This window comes from Alligator sinensis, unplaced genomic scaffold (assembly GCF_000455745.1).
Source record: "Alligator sinensis unplaced genomic scaffold, ASM45574v1 scaffold1173_2, whole genome shotgun sequence".
Classification (NCBI taxonomy): domain Eukaryota; kingdom Metazoa; phylum Chordata; order Crocodylia; family Alligatoridae; genus Alligator; species Alligator sinensis.
Genome location: NW_005843445.1, coordinates 43950 through 59622, shown reverse-complemented (window position 1 = coordinate 59622; position 15673 = coordinate 43950). Strand labels below are relative to the sequence as shown.

General features: G+C 39.8%; 1 protein-coding gene across 1 annotated transcript in view; it reads left to right on the top strand.

Annotated features, from left to right (window-relative positions):
• Positions 1-12050, top strand: part of LOC102378922 (syntaxin-binding protein 5) — a gene marked incomplete at its 5' end in the record, with an annotated part of 87912 nt that extends 75862 nt beyond the window's left edge. The window contains 3 exons of the mRNA XM_014527344.2: positions 909-1020; positions 4649-4869; positions 6243-12050. Coding sequence (XP_014382830.1) covers positions 909-1020; positions 4649-4869; positions 6243-6284 — 375 coding nt within the window. The remainder of the gene's footprint in view (positions 1-908; positions 1021-4648; positions 4870-6242) is intronic.
• Positions 12051-15673: the final 3623 nt, after the last annotated feature.

Genomic DNA, 15673 nt, shown 5'->3' with positions numbered 1-15673 from the left:
CATGTTTGGATCCCAGTGTGACAATACTCTAACACTGGGGGTGAAATTGTGATACCCTTGAAGTCAATGAGTTTGGCTGTTATCTCAATGATATTCTAGGATTTTATTCTAAAATTCTAAAAAGTGGTGGATGGACCGGCTAGATAGCTAATCATTGTCCATCCTAATATGATTTACCTTTTAAGGAATCTAATATAAATATGATTTTCAGAGCCACATCTGTATTGCAAAGGGAATGGCACTGTTTCTCACTTTCTTTTATTAATGTATTCTTAAATCCTTCCACTTTGCATATCATGAATCAGAAAAAAAAAGTGCTTATTTATATGATGGTGGACTACCACAATAATAAACTGGCTGTCCATACCCTAATGTACATTAGGCTAAGGAAAAGTCTTGAACTTTCACAGTAATCTAATTCTTAAAAAGAGAAGGCGGCATAATATCAACGACATGCATGAGTGGATGTAAATTTGATATAAAGAAGATATAGTGAAGATGTAATGAATCGTATTTAATATAGTTTTGGCAAGAATTAACAGGTATTACCCAAGTCTTTATTTGAGAGAATACTCAGAAATGTTTCTTGGCAACAGTGTTTAATTACAAGCTCAAAGTATTAAAGAACATTGGATAACATTGAATAATTGTATAATCCCATTCTTTAATATTCTGAAATGTTACCAAAGTAAAGTAGTTCTATATATCTACTGCAAGTAGCGAGAGAGAATGATAGATCCTAGGGAGAGAATGTTGCTTTGAGAAATTCAGACCTTGACAATCACTGGGTAAAATGAAAGTGTACTCCAGGAACATTGTGCATTTGTCAGTGTCTAAAAAAAAAAAAAAAAAAAATTGAACATAAGTTGTTGTTAGTAATAGAGCCTGTTTGTTTGTTTTTTGCAAAGGAAATGTTGGGTGAACTCTTTACTCCAGTAGAAACTCCAGAAGCACCAAACAGGGGGTTCTTTAAAGGATTGTTTGGAGGCGGTGCCCAGTCTCTTGACAGGGAAGAACTTTGTAAGATGATATTTTTTTTAATTGTTGTTGTTGTTGTTACTACTCTGCAGTAATTCCACGCAAGAAAAGCAGTTTAGTTGCATAAAAATATTTAAGTATTTTATGTAAAATGTACATTAAAAGAACATTAAGTTAATTAAGGTGTCTGCTGTCACAGACAAGGTGCTAGATGATGTGCACATATACATGCATTCTGGTGGTTCTGAGTGGCCCCTGTTGGAATCTCATGGTTCCACTATGGTAGTTGTTCCAGCAGGATGTGCAAGGCATCCTGGGAGGCCCTAATGTCAGCTGGTATGGTTCAGAAGTTTGGGTGTATCTGCATAAACTATCAACTGCAAAGTACATGTTATTCTGTGAGCATAAAGAAAAGTGTTACAGTATTAAAGGAAGTTAAGAGTATGGGTGGATACTGTTTTGCCAGCAGAAGTAGTATTCTGTTGGTAAAAGTATGTACTGTAGACCAGTTGCAAAATATCTGTGCCTCATGTGGCACAAACTAGGGAGGTGGTGGGAAAGAGCTCCTTTCCACAGAATAAAACCTTCTAGGTAAGCCAAGGCTATGAATGGCTTCCTTGTAGCACAGAACTGGCCACAAAGAGAGCAGATCAAAAAACGTCAGTATCTAGTTTGGTAGTCGAGAAAAGCAGGAAAGAGCACCACTATGTAAGAGGCACATGTAGGGGTGGGGTGAGAGTTCCCTGTGCAGCTGTTGCTAAGGCAAAAAGTATCTGATCAAAGGCTCTAATATGAGCCTACCCATAGTGAAAATGGGTACATAGTCAATACAAGTAAAATAACTTGCTCACTAGTAACTTTTCTTGTAACTGCATGATTATTTTCACTAGGGCTCTGTGAAATTTTGACAAGTGCTTCTTTTCAAAGCTGTTTTGATATGTTTCAAGCTCGAAACAGCGAAATCAAAATGAAACAAAAGGCTTCAAAACAGCTTTTAAATGAAACGAGGGTACTCGAAAGGTTTCAGAATGTTTTGAAATTCAAAGCCAGGCTTGATACAACTAAACAGAAACTAAGGAGAAGGAGGGGGAAGGACTAGTCTGATATTGACATCTAGCTCCCTGTCCGATTCCCCAGCTCTGATCGCTTCCCCCAGCTCTCTGATCATTTCCACAGTATTTCCCATAGGGCGTGGGCCCCCAGATCTGCACGCAGGGTTTCAGATGCTGCTGAAATTGTAGTAGCAGCCTGCTGAAATTCGGCGCACAGTTCCAGGGGCCCTCACCACCCAGGAAGAGCTGGAGGAAGTGATCGGGGGCTGGGGAATCGAAATGGGACACGGGGAATTGAACTGGGAGCTGGGGGAATGTTCAGCTCCCTGATCTTTCCCCCAGCTCTCTGATTGCTTCCTCCAGCTGTTCCCAGGGGGCACAGGCCCCCGGATGATGCGGGCTGCCACTGCCGGCCGGGACCAGTGCTGGACACAACCTGTGCCGAGTGCTGGGAAAACTAGTGCTGCCACTGGCCCCACCCAGAAGCACCAGCCTGCTGTCATCCCATGCACAGATCTGGGGCCCAGCAACCCCCGGGACGGCTGTGGGGCTGTGCTAGACTCCTCCCGGGGGGCGCAGGTCCCCGGATCTGCACATGGGATAACAGCAGGCTGCCACCGCCAGCTGAGGGCAGTGCCAGAACTTGCTTCTTCCCAGCGCTCATCATGGGCTGCAGCAGACAGGCTCAGGTGCTGGCGTTGGCCCCAGCCAGCAGCGGCAGCATGCTGTCATCCTGCGCACAGATCGGGGGACCTGACAACATGCTGCCGCTGCCAGCTGGGGCCAGCACCAGCACCTGAGACTGCCCAGCAAAATTTTGCCAGCCTTACTCTACGCTAGGAATTTGTGACCTTCAAAACAGCTTTGTGCTTTGATCACAAATGACTTTACTTCATACCCCTGTTATTGACATAAGTATGCCAGTAAAGTTTGTCGCTTAGACCCAAAACTTGAACTGGGAGAGAAACCTGTTTAATGAAATTGCCATCATTTACAATAAGCAATTAGTACTGTTTCTAGGCAGAACCAGCACTAGTTACTCATGGCATTTTTGCACATGTAAGCACTACAGCACCGGGCGCTTTGAAAAGTGCCTGACACTGTGACACTTACAGTTGTATAAGTGGCGAAATGCATGTCAGCACTGAGAAAATGATAACGGTATGCTTTTGAACTAAAACAGATTGGAGGCACTTTAGTTCAAAAGCGCACTGCTGCCATTTTCTGTACACTGACACGCATTTCACCACTTATACAACTTCACACAGCGCAGCGCAGTTCGCCTCAGCTCATGTGTGGAACAGACTTGATTTAATCGAGTCTGCTCCGAAGTGGCAGATCTCTGGCGCATCATGGGACAAAAAAAATTATGGGTATAAATGCCCTTAGTCACCCAAGCAAAAATTAATTACACTTATTTTACTAATGAGAAGTGTAGTAATTTTATAGTAACATGTAATGTATGTTTAATGGCCTTTTTTGGACAATATGGTATAAAAACTGGGGAAAGCTTATTCATATTTAATTAAAGGAGCTTCCTAGATTAAACCACCATACTTTTTTATCTTGAAGTTGTAATTTATTGGTATCAAGTAGCATATCTACTCAAATATAAAATGAGGTTTCTCCCCCACTTATCATAGGAGGAACCCCCTCATCTTAATTTGAGTGCAGGTGGAGGGAGGGGCAATGGATGCAGCTACAGCTCCCTCTCTAAGCCCAGGGTTGGATTCAGAGCTGCAGCCACTGCCCCTTTCACCTACCACCTGCCCCTAAAGCATCTGCTACACCCTGCTTCCATCTTTGCTCCCCACCCCTATCACTTATCTTCTCATTGCAACTTCCCTTATAGGCTCTGGCCCCAGTCTGGCCACACAGCAGCAACAGCAGCTGTGGCCCCAGCTCTGGGGCCAGGGCTGAAGCTGCCACCACCCCAAGAACTGCTAGCAGGGCCTGATGCAGCATGTGCTCTGTCCTTCTTACCCCAGCCCAGAGCAGGGCCCCATTTAGAGCCAGAGCTTGAAAAAGAAAGATAAGCAATGGGAGGCAAGCAGCAAAGGGGGCCAAGCAAGTGGGAGCAAGTGGTGGAGGGGGACAGGTGCCAGGGGTACAGGTACAGTGTGGAGCAAATGACAGGGAAGCCAGACAGGAGGGGTAGGACTCAGGGAGGCAAGACAGCAGCAGTGCAGGGAGGGTGGGGGCAAGCAACAAGGGGTATAAGCACTATGGGGGCAGGCGAGGGGTGCACAGGTACTGGGGAGGGAGGCAGGGAGCCGGGGTGGCAAGTGGTCATGGGGGACAGGCAGCAAGGGTCAGGGATCAGGCCACTGGACTCCCCTGCCACTGCTTGCCTGCTGCAGTGGTGGGGGGAGGGACAAATTTAAGATGACCCTCCACAAATTATATTCTAAAAATGGAAAATTTATAACAAATACATATATTTTCCATGTCTAGAATCTAATTCTGAGGGGGTTTTCTTAGATTTAGAGTTGTCTTGATTTGGGGTAAATATGGTAGTTAGGCGCTGGTTTAAAAATTAACCCACGGTAAGAAATTTTATTTTTCTGTGTTGTTTTTTTTTGTTTTGTTTTGTTATCTTGATCGTTGAATATGTCAAGTTGGAGAATCATCATCTGGAAAGGCATCAAGGAGTCTTGCTCAGCATATCCCAGGGCCAGGTGGTATCGAAGGTGTTAAAGGAGCAGCATCTGGTGTTGTTGGTGAACTAGCACGAGCCCGGCTGGCACTAGATGAAAGAGGACAGAAACTGGGAGACCTGGAAGAAAGAACGGCAGCTATGCTTTCTAGTGCTGATTCTTTCTCTAAACATGCTCATGAGGTAAGTATTATTAGATCTTTAACCTGACAGAGATGTGGAAATTGCACTTCTGACTTACCTTCACTAAAAACAGAACACTTGCAAAAAAGGAAACTTTATGGTTAATAATTGACACTTCCTTTGTTTTCTCACAGAACTTTACTTTTATCTTAAGCAATAAGAAGTAACATTTCTGTTAAAGTAACCGGACTTATTCATAGGCATAGCTTGGTTCTGTAACAAATAGCTGATGTGGTACACTTTCAGGGATACTTTTAGGCTACATACACATATTCAGATAACCTGGGAAAGAAACTTAGCCCAAGCCATGTGTACAGACATTTGAATGCTGAGGCCCTGAAAAATGCAGAGCTTGCAGTGCTGACACTGTGCAGCCAATGGGGGATACTGTGCACATGTCTCAATATGTCTGCAGGCTTCTTTAGTCTGCCTAGCCAACAGATTGCAGTAGTGCATAGGGCAGACCTGATTGGCTGACCCACAATGCCCATAGTCAGCTTGCATTTCCCTGCAGCACAATGTTGGGCTTATGAAGGGGAGTGTTCTGGAGCACCAGAATCCAGCAAGTGACACTGTGTCCCTGGGGGTGGAGGGGAAGAAGCTGGAAGACTGTTCTCTGAGTGAAGCCATGGCACGTACAGACATTTGCTTCCCCAGGAGAAACTCTCCAGGGACTGATTTAACCCTGGTTGTTCTCGGGTTATTTTTCTCCTGGGGTGGCCATTTTTACCCTGGGAGAAAACGCCTGAACAGTTGTACACTTGTGGTTTCTACTGGGAGAGTAGCGACTCCCCCAAGAGAAACTGAGTGTCTGCATGAGGCCTTAAGTCAGTTTCCTTCGGCAGATAAATTCTTGTGACGGTGTCATGTGTTTAGTGTAATTTGTTTATTTGTTCATTATGTATGTATAGTGAACACTATTGTACATGAGTCCTGTGGTCTGTAAACCAAAATAGACCCAATTATACATTAGCAATTCCAGAAATTCTTGCTCTTTTACCTTGAGTAACCACCAGAGACAGTTTCCTATCCCTTCATTGTTCTTCCAAGTCTCTTTCTGTCCTACCTGCCCCAGAACCTTCCTTTCCTTCTAAGGCTGTCTGTCTTCTCTACTGCCAGAAGAGCAGCAACAGATATACCCTTAGCAATGTTATCACAACAGTATTTTTCTGCTCACTCACGGTTCTTCAGCAGATTCACATCACTCAAATTCATGACACTGATGCTGTTGTTAAAAAAAAAAAAAAAAAGAGAGAGAGAGAGAGAGAGACTGTAAAATAAAGAATTAATCAGTCTGTATTTGATTACATCAGTAAATAGAAATATTAACTGTATTGATAGATTTCCTTTTTTTTTTTTTTGCTTATTTGTAGATGATGTTGAAGTACAAGGACAAGAAGTGGTACCAGTTCTGACACCCCACATCCAAATGCATCTATTTAACTTTATTTTGAGGAAAAAAATATTTTTTCTTTTACTTAATTTCTTCAGGACCATGGAGTTAAGAGGAGTATTCACCATTGGATACTGTTGTTTCGTAGCACAAGTCATACCCTGTTTTACCTCAGTCATATGGCTTTAACTGAGGAGCATTATGTTTGAGAGAGAGAGAGACAAAAAACTGGAGTGTTTGTCTTAGCTGTGGGTTGAATGAGAGCTCGGGAATAGAGCAAGTAATAAAAGACACATGGAGAAGAGGTAGAATGAAGGGGAGAAATGTCATGTGAGATGGGCAGGGGCAATGCAGGATCTATCCTGTGTTAAAATTTCATATGCCAAAAGTTTTTGTGCTATTGTAACTGCTGCCAGTGTTTCACCCTCCTGTGAGGGGAGGCAATAAATCAGGGGTCCAAGAGCTGGAATAAAGTTTTGTCTTATTGGACTCTTAACAGCTGACTTACACCTATCCTCCCTAAGACTGGTCATTGTTGTTGTTGTTGAAGAAGAGTTAAACTCTTGCTGCCATTTCTTGTATCAGAGAAGCTGGAAGTTTGAAAAGTCCATCTTGAAAATGTATACATAGTTGACCTCTACGTAGTCTCTTCTTGGACCCCTGATCTAGTTTTCTTGTATTCACACCATACTCTGTCAAGTGCAAAACAAGAGGATAAATAATTTTGCATTAAAAATATCAAGTGACTAATATGACTCAACTGTGTGTCATGCTGGGAGTTTTCATTTGTGTTATGGCTGTGCAATGTGAAAAGTGAAAACATCTTCATCGTGATGAGGAGAATACTTCAATGTCTGTTACCTATCTTGTTTCATTTAGCTAAATAGGATTTTTTTCACCAAAAATTATTATTGGTTCAGTTTGTAAAATGTTTGGAATTGGCTGTAGGTTTCCTTCATGCTGTGAATTTTTATAAATGTTTAACAGAATGTATCTTTACAGCCATTAAAATTGCTGAGATTGGTTTCAAGCAAAACCTGCAGCTAAGATATATATGCCCCTTTAGTTCTTTCCTACCAAATCAAACAACCTTGGACTCAGGTTTCAAACATTTTTAAACTCAGTGGAGATGCTGTTGCATGGATTACAGCAAGCATCTAATGCTAATTCTAACTATCAGTGTCTAGTCTTCTAGCAGATTTCTCAAATCTTATTTGTAGAGCTGCTAAGTTTATATCGTAGTCCCTTCAAATACTGAAGAATGCTTACCTAAAAATTGGATTTAGTTGGTAAAACTAGTGTTTCTTATACATAGGGCTGATATCGAAAACGACCAATTAAGAGGTTCTTTATTTCAGGAAATGGCAGACCATTAATTAAATTTGGTCAGGCAAAAAATTCATGCAGCTGAGCCAATTTAATAATTGCTGCACCAAAGCCATATCTGTAGGGATGGCCAGAGTTTAAATTGAGAGAGCGAGAGAGATGCTTAGAAGTATCTGTATTTCAGAAACTAAACTAATCATTTTCTTAACCTCCAATTGGAAATAGGCCTGGTTGTATTTTGCAGTGGGGAATAATTAGAAAGTAAGAGCTGTTGTATTTTAAATGTTCCTATAAGAATCAATAAAATTGACTCCTCCTAGCACCTTAACTCTATATGTGTGTGCTATGCACTTCTCTTCAAGCATTCCCAGAGCAAAACTGGTTAGTATGGTTAAATGTAATTTAGTAATGTTTACAGGAAACATGGCTGCTTATTTGAGAGATGCAAAATATAAAGGGTTATGGATTCTTTAAGAAAGTAAAAAGAAAATTGTCAGTTTCATCCCCCCAAATATGTTCAGAATTTGTGACGCACATTGATTAATTAGATTTGTGTATGTTAACTTAATTTGATCTCATTGAGAAAAGGAATAAACTAAAAGGCAATAAATGAGTTCTGTTGTCTGCATCTGGGAGATGTACTGTGGATTCTACCATTCTGTGCTGCACCACAACATAAAAACCCTGACTTTTTATATGTTTTTGTAAGTGGTCCAGCATGTAGAGAAAAGTTACCATTCTAAATTCTGACTAATTCCCCATAGATATGGGGTTTAATTTAACACCAGCTACATGATAACTTGGCCTGCATCATTTTAGCACTTCATGTGACACATTTTTATGGTATCATTTTGCCTCTTGTCTATTAAAGTAATATTGTGTTTGCTTGCAGTTCAGAAAGCAGAGAACAAGATTACTAGATAATTTATTTCTAAAATTAGAGGTGCAATTTTCTCCTTCCTCCCCAATTTCAAAATATTTCTGTTGCTGGTACTCTGACCTGATCAAGATATGGACTGCATTTCAGAGCAACAAGAATCTATTGGAGAATTATTCTGATCAATCTCTGGGAGAGGTGCTAGTAGAAGTACTTATCAACAAGTCATAATGTCAGATCCATGAAAGCTGGCACTGGTTTGAGAGGGAAACTTGCTTGCTCTTCTGAGAAAAGCATTAGAGAACTACCAGCAAGCAAAGGAGGACTAAATGGAATGAGAAAGTATATGCTAACACAGGAAAAATATTGGTTTATTTGGACTGAAGAATCTGATGCAATTTCTTTAACATTTATTTCTGCTGCTTGTGTGTTTTTGTTTGAAAATTGAAGATCATAACATTCGTTTCTTAAAAATGAATTCACAGATGGTTCTTAGTTATGAGAGCCACATACTCTTTTTTTAATTGCATTTCAGTCTTAAACATTAGTTTTGTCATTTTTCTCATCAAAGAGATGATACTGAGGCAAAGTTTCATTTTTATTTGCTGTTATTGGTCAAGTCCCTCTAAAGTGAATGTATCTAAAAGAGGGGAATCGCATTTGTCCTCTTGGTTGACACTTTAGTTGTTTAACCTTTTACTCTGTATCTGGAAGAATAGCAAAATACAACTGAACTCTATAACTCTTTCCTCTCTCATCTTTTGATGGAAGTGTGAGAAGTTGCTGCTATTTATTTGTCTTTTATGTACTGTGTCGCATTTAATTATCTTGAAACTGAAGAAGCTTTTCTTCAACATAGGAAGCCTGCCAAATTATTATTTCTTCTGAATGTTGTTTCATGTAAATATGTGTCTACTCCAAATAAGTCTGAAAGTGTTACACCCCAGGCATCTTGAAAGATTTGTTGTTTGGAAAATGAACACTTACGAAGTATTACATTAATTTATAACTGTATTACTTGTCTGTATTTTAACATAGTTCTGCTATGTGTTTCTTGCATGACAGATCGCATTAGAAAGCTATATCCAAAGGTGATTTTTTTTTTTTTGCAGTTTTTTTTCCTTTTTCCTTTTTTTCCCCTTTGCTTAAGAAGTAGCACTGATCTCACCTGAACTTTAAACTTGAATTTTTTCCTGCACTTTAATTCAGACTTGGTATTTTGATTGTTAATTTTTATTTTCATGTTTCTGTAGTTCAGGTTCATTATTTGTATATAAGCACATACATTCAATATGGAGAGCTTAGAACAGTCTAATGTGTGTACATTTGAAAATTACATAAACCAATGAATGTGTGTTTTCATCAAAAATTGTGTATTTAAATATATACAATATAGAATCTAACAAAAGGCATTTAATTTGTCAGGATTTTCAGTTTTAAAATTACTGCAACACTTTCAGATTTGTTTCTAGATCATTCAAGATAGTAATTTGTTATATTTATACATATTTCTGAAGAATACTTTTAATTTTCAAAAGAATTTTATATATGTACACAACTTTAATTTTAGAAGTTTAAGTCAGAGTACTTAAAGGATGTATATTATCCATACAAAAAGTTGTTTTAAGCTTATAAGAAATACATTCATGTCTCTTATTGAGATACAATTGCTAACCACGAAAAAGAGAGACCCCATTTGCTTCACTTGAAATGCTTTGCTGAAATTTATTATATTTGCAGTGAGATGACCCACATTTTTTAACATTTTAAAATTATTCCTTAGCTTGGGGAGTGAAAGATACTGTATTTAAAAAAATCAAACCTAGTGGAAAACCTTTCTCAAGAGCTGCAACTTGCTATTGGATGTTTACCATAATTTTTGTTTTAAAATTATTTATAGAGTGATGAAAAAAAAAGTTTTTCAGGTATTTTATTCAGCCTTTTTAAATAATAAATTTCCAAAAAATGAAAATGGAGTTTTATGTATTTTTGTCCAACGAAGGGTTTTTTTTGTAGTTAATAAATCTTGGTTCCGCATTAGTTTTACATGTGTTGATCAACATTACATGTTTTCAGATTTTGTTTTGAAAAGCATATAGCCTATGGCTGAAGTGCCCTCCTCTTTCTATTCATGGTTTGATTTAACTGGGTATAAATTTGACTGCAGTTGCAGTGCTGTGTTGATGTATGTTGTTTGAATTATGTGCAATGATTGCCTTCCTTTACAGTGTAGTTTGTCAGTTGTACTTTTTCCTCATTTTAGCCAGATTCTTGTAAATCTTATGTGAATCTTTTCCTGTGGTTGATGATGACTTTGCTGCTGCCACACAAAAATTCAAGCATTTTGTAGACAGAAATTAACTGTATTGAGGAAAAATAATAAAAAGTGGAAAACATAGTGCATGTGGATCAGCTGAACTGTCTAACTTTATTTTCAATTTCATTGTTTAATTTGCATTGAAAAGTAAAGCTGAATTAAAATGATACCCTTTTTTTATAATCACGTGTTTTATATAGATGTAGTATACACCTTATATTTGATTCTAATGTTACAAGAGAGGTGAGTGTATTTCTGGGTTATTTTACACTTAGAAATTCCAGGCATTGATTTTTGGTGTCTGTTGAGAGAGAGACAGATTTTATTATACAACAATCAAATACAAGATGCAACTAGATCGGTATTATTTTTAGTTTTAAGACAAAGCACTTAAATGCATTTTTTAAATTTTCTGTAACTGTAGAATTCTTTTGGCAATTGCATTCCTTTATTAATAGTTATGCTACATATATACCAGTCGAGCAATTCATAGAAATTAAACCCTTTTTCAGTTTAATACAGGCAAGGAGTTGTGTACGGAGTAACATTCAGCAATAGGCAATGCAAACGGGGAAGGAGGGGAACATATTTTAAATATTCCCTTTTTTTAAAATGTGTAAATAAAGAGTACTACATTACTTTAGACCCGAGCTCTGCTATGCATAGTAGTTAGAACTAGGAGAAACATGCTGCTTTCTAGTTGTGCTACTCTTTCATTGTACCAGCACCATGGGGCAAGGGGGACCGGGGAGGAAAAACATCAGTAAATTTTTCTAACATTGCCCATTTGGGTAAGCATGCTTGATGTAGAGATTCTAGCTTGTATCTTAGTCTGTACATCCGTAGATTTTTTTTTTCTTTCTTCCTTTTGTTCCTTTCAGCAGTTATTCTTCAGTTAAGTCTTGCTGAGCCCCACTAACTCTTCTGAGGGTGATTGCTGGAATATGCATTTTAGGTAGGACTGCCAATCCATCTGTCTACAAATATAGTTTCGTATGATCTGCAAATTGTACTGTTACAAACACAACTATGTTAGACTGCATAGAGTTATTTTACTTACATGTACTTGAACTATGTCATCATAACAAAGGTTAAAAATTAAGTATGGAATATTTTTGTAAATAAGAAATACCTGTGCAGCTGGTATTTTAAATGAAAAAAAATGTATTATACATTAATGTTTCAGAAAAAATATTCATATATGTGTATATGAATGTGTCATTATGCTGAAGGGCTCTGATTGGGCAAAATAAACTATTCAAATCTCTCCTGAAACAACTGTAACCTAGCTTTGTTCTTTTTTTTCCTTCCTCCAATTTCATTTTTTTTGGTTTTTGTTTGTTTGTCTGTTTTAACTGGCTGATCTGTAACTCCTAGTGTCTTTTCATTCTGTGGTACTCTAAAGGTCATTTCCCACCTGTTAAAACATATTCCCTACTGAACATGTTGTGCATACAATCCATTATTTTTTTCAGTTCCTTTACATGGTGCATTGGACAGGAGTTTGAGTACATTTCATTTCACTTTAGGTTTGTGCTGAGTACCCTTTGGTAAGCTCTGCAAGCAGGTACAGCAGCCAGAGCAGAACTGAAACTGCTGTATGCTCTGTATATTCAATAGTGGTGACTGAATTTTGCCACCAATTCACCTCTCATTTTATAATTGTGATATCCAGATATCATTTTATAAGGTTTTTTTCCAAATATGGGCCTATTATAGACTTAGTGCAGTAACTACTTAGTGTAGTTTCCCTGAGCCCAGAGGCAACCTGAAATACTAACTTTGAGATGTATGAAGTGTTCCAGTAGCATATTTTTAAATCTTTTGATGTCAACTTTGCTCTCAGTATTTACTGTTTCTTATTGGTTGTTTTCACATCCAACCAACATGCTGATTCTACAAGTACATATTGCTTCTCATCTTTGTGTAGGAGCCAGAAACTCTCCAGTGATGGACTATGATGAACCATAATTCCTGTGATAGGCTACGGGTTTTATTATATTTCCGTAATAAACTGGTGTTCCTGTTATAATGCTACGCAACTCAATTTAGCTGTAGTGCTAACCCACAGAGAAAGAAGGTTTAATAAGGTCCCTACAAGGTGCCAACATTGCCTACTTGTGGGACAAGCCAAGATGGACCTGTGGCATCCACAGTCTTGAAGAGAATGGCTGACATAACAAAGGTGAGGTGGCCTGTACCCAGGATGCTGGGGGGGGAAGCTGAATGAGAAGAGCATAGCAAAGGAAAGGGGGAATCTCTTGGCACCAGCTAGATTTGTCAGGTAGGGCCACATAGAGCCAGGGGAGGTGAGAGACATAATGACCAAGGTCACAGAAGTGGGAAAGAGCCTTGTGTACCCCACTGCTCTAGAAGCCACACCTGGGCTGGATGCTCAGAAACCAGACAAGGCCCAGTGATCACAAGCAAGCACTCCTTGGAGGGCAGCCTGTGACAGTTCCCAATCTTCCAGCTTTCTATTTGCAGCCTTTATGAAAATTTTATTTTTGCTGAGCAATATGAAAACAAGAAGCTGTTTTTTAGAATAAAATCTTATCTAGTCATCAATTCTTTACATTTTCACTAAATAATTTAGCATCTTAAATCTGTAGCTGCCTCATACTGTTGCTGAAATGGGGCAGCAGTATTGATAGCTTGCTAAGGGTGAGCTGTTAGCAGACCTTAAATTTCAAGCCCATCTATGTACAAGTTATGCTGACTTCTAAAATTCCGGTTTTTTGCCATAAAATTCTTCCCTGGCCAGTTTCTTGGTGAAGTGTTGGCCCTGTGCCAAAATAATAAGACCAAAAAAAAGTCAGCTGTAGCAGAAGTTACTATTGGGAACAATCTGGCTAGCTATTTGGAGCATTAGAAGAAAGGAATTAAAGATCTGGTACATTAGTTGCCTGGACCTAGTACAAGGCTCATGTTGCTCTTTGGAGCCAACTTGCAAGGTAGGATGAGAACTGGTCTCTCTCCCAGTATTTCCTGATGCCAGTGACTTTGTTTTCTCCACCTTGACCTCAGCTGTACCACATAGATCAAGAACTTCTATAGGTGGGGTTAAGGGAGAGTAAGAGCCAGACAAGTCATGTTGGACTCCCCTTCACCTTATCCCATCTGGCAGACTCAGAGTACTCAACACCTAGCAATGCAGTCCCTCTCTAAGATACCAACTTTCTGGTGCTGCCAGCTAATGTAATTAATTCTGTGCCTCAAACAACAGAATCATAGAAAATTAGGGTTGGAAGGGACCTTGGGAGGTCATCGAGTCCAACCCCATGCTCAAAGGAAGACCATCCCCAAGCAGATTATTCCAGCCGGGGCTTTGTCAAGCCAGGCCTTAAAAGCCTCCACAGATGGGGATTCTACCACCTCTCTAGGTAACCTGTTCCAGTGCTTCACCACCCTCTGAGTGAGAGTTTTTCCTAATATCCAACTCAAACCTACCTCCCTTTGCTGCAACTTGAGACCGTTGCTCCTTGTTCTATCATCTGCCACCACTGAGAACAGTTTAGCTCCATCCCCTTTGGAACCACCCTTCAGGAGGTTGAAGGCTGCTGTCAAATCCCCTCAGTCTTCCCTTCTACAGTCTAAAGAAGTCCATTTCCCTCAGCCTCTCTTCAGAAGTCATGTGCTCCAGCCCCCTAACCATTTTCATTGCCCTCCACTGGACTTACTCCAATTTGGCCCCATTCTTTCTGTACTGGGGGGCCCAAAACTGAACACAGTGCTCCAGATGTGGCCTCACCAGTGCTGAATAGAAGGGAATATTTACTTAGCTCTGTTTGCTGGCAACACACCTACTAATGCAGCCCAATATGCCGTTAGTCTTCTTGGCAACAAGGGCACACTGCTGGCTTATATTCATCTTATTGTCCACTGTAATCCCCAGGTCCTTTTCTGCAAAGCTGGTGCATGGGATTGTTCTGTCCCAAGTGCAGGACTTTGTACTCGTCTTTGAATCTAAGGAGATTTCTTTTGGCCCAATCCTCCAATTTGTCTGGGTCACTCTGAATCCTAGTGCTACCTACCCTCCAGCATATCTATTACTTCCCCCAGCTTGGTGTCATCCCTAAACTTGCTAAAGGTGCAGTCCATCCCATCTTCCAGATCATTAATGAAGATATTGGACAAAACTGGCCCCAGGACCAACCCCTGGCACACTCCACTCGATACCGGCTGCCAACTACACATCAAGTCGTTGATCACTACTCATTGAGCCCGACGATCCAGCCAGCTTCCTGTCCACCTTACAGTCTATATCCACTTTCTATCTACCTACAAAGGAAAGAATAAAAGATCCAGTCTGTTAGTTGCCTGGATAGAAGTCTTTGCTAGAGATGCATGGCGTGAATTTTGCTCGTGTCTGTGGAACTGATAATTGCATATTAAAAATGTTTTGCTCTTTGCCATTGAAAAAATCTTTAAACCTTTAAAAAAAAAAAAAAAAAAAAAAAACTTGTTGCAGTCAGGCACTCACTAGTTAAGAAATACCAGAATTAAGGCCGGCTTTGCAAACTTCCTGTATTATGTGTCTCATTTATACGATCACATTTTTTCCACGCAACAATAGATGTGCAATATGACAGAATTTCTAACTGTTAACTATATGACTTCAAAACTTAAGTAATGTTCTTTTAATCGGGCAGTGACTTGTTCGTTCTGCTCGTCCACCTTCCCATTCCCAGTATATAATAGGCCTGTGTGAAGTGGGTAGTATTTGCTTCGAATTTGGCTGATTCAGGGGAAAGCAATTCGATTCGGTGATTGGAATCACTGTCCCAAGTTGATTGCGCCGAATCACCCAGGCCCATCCCCTGCCCGCTCTCCCAGCCTGGTGATGCCTGCCCTGCCTGCCATAGCTCCCGGCACTTTGGGGAAAAAAAAG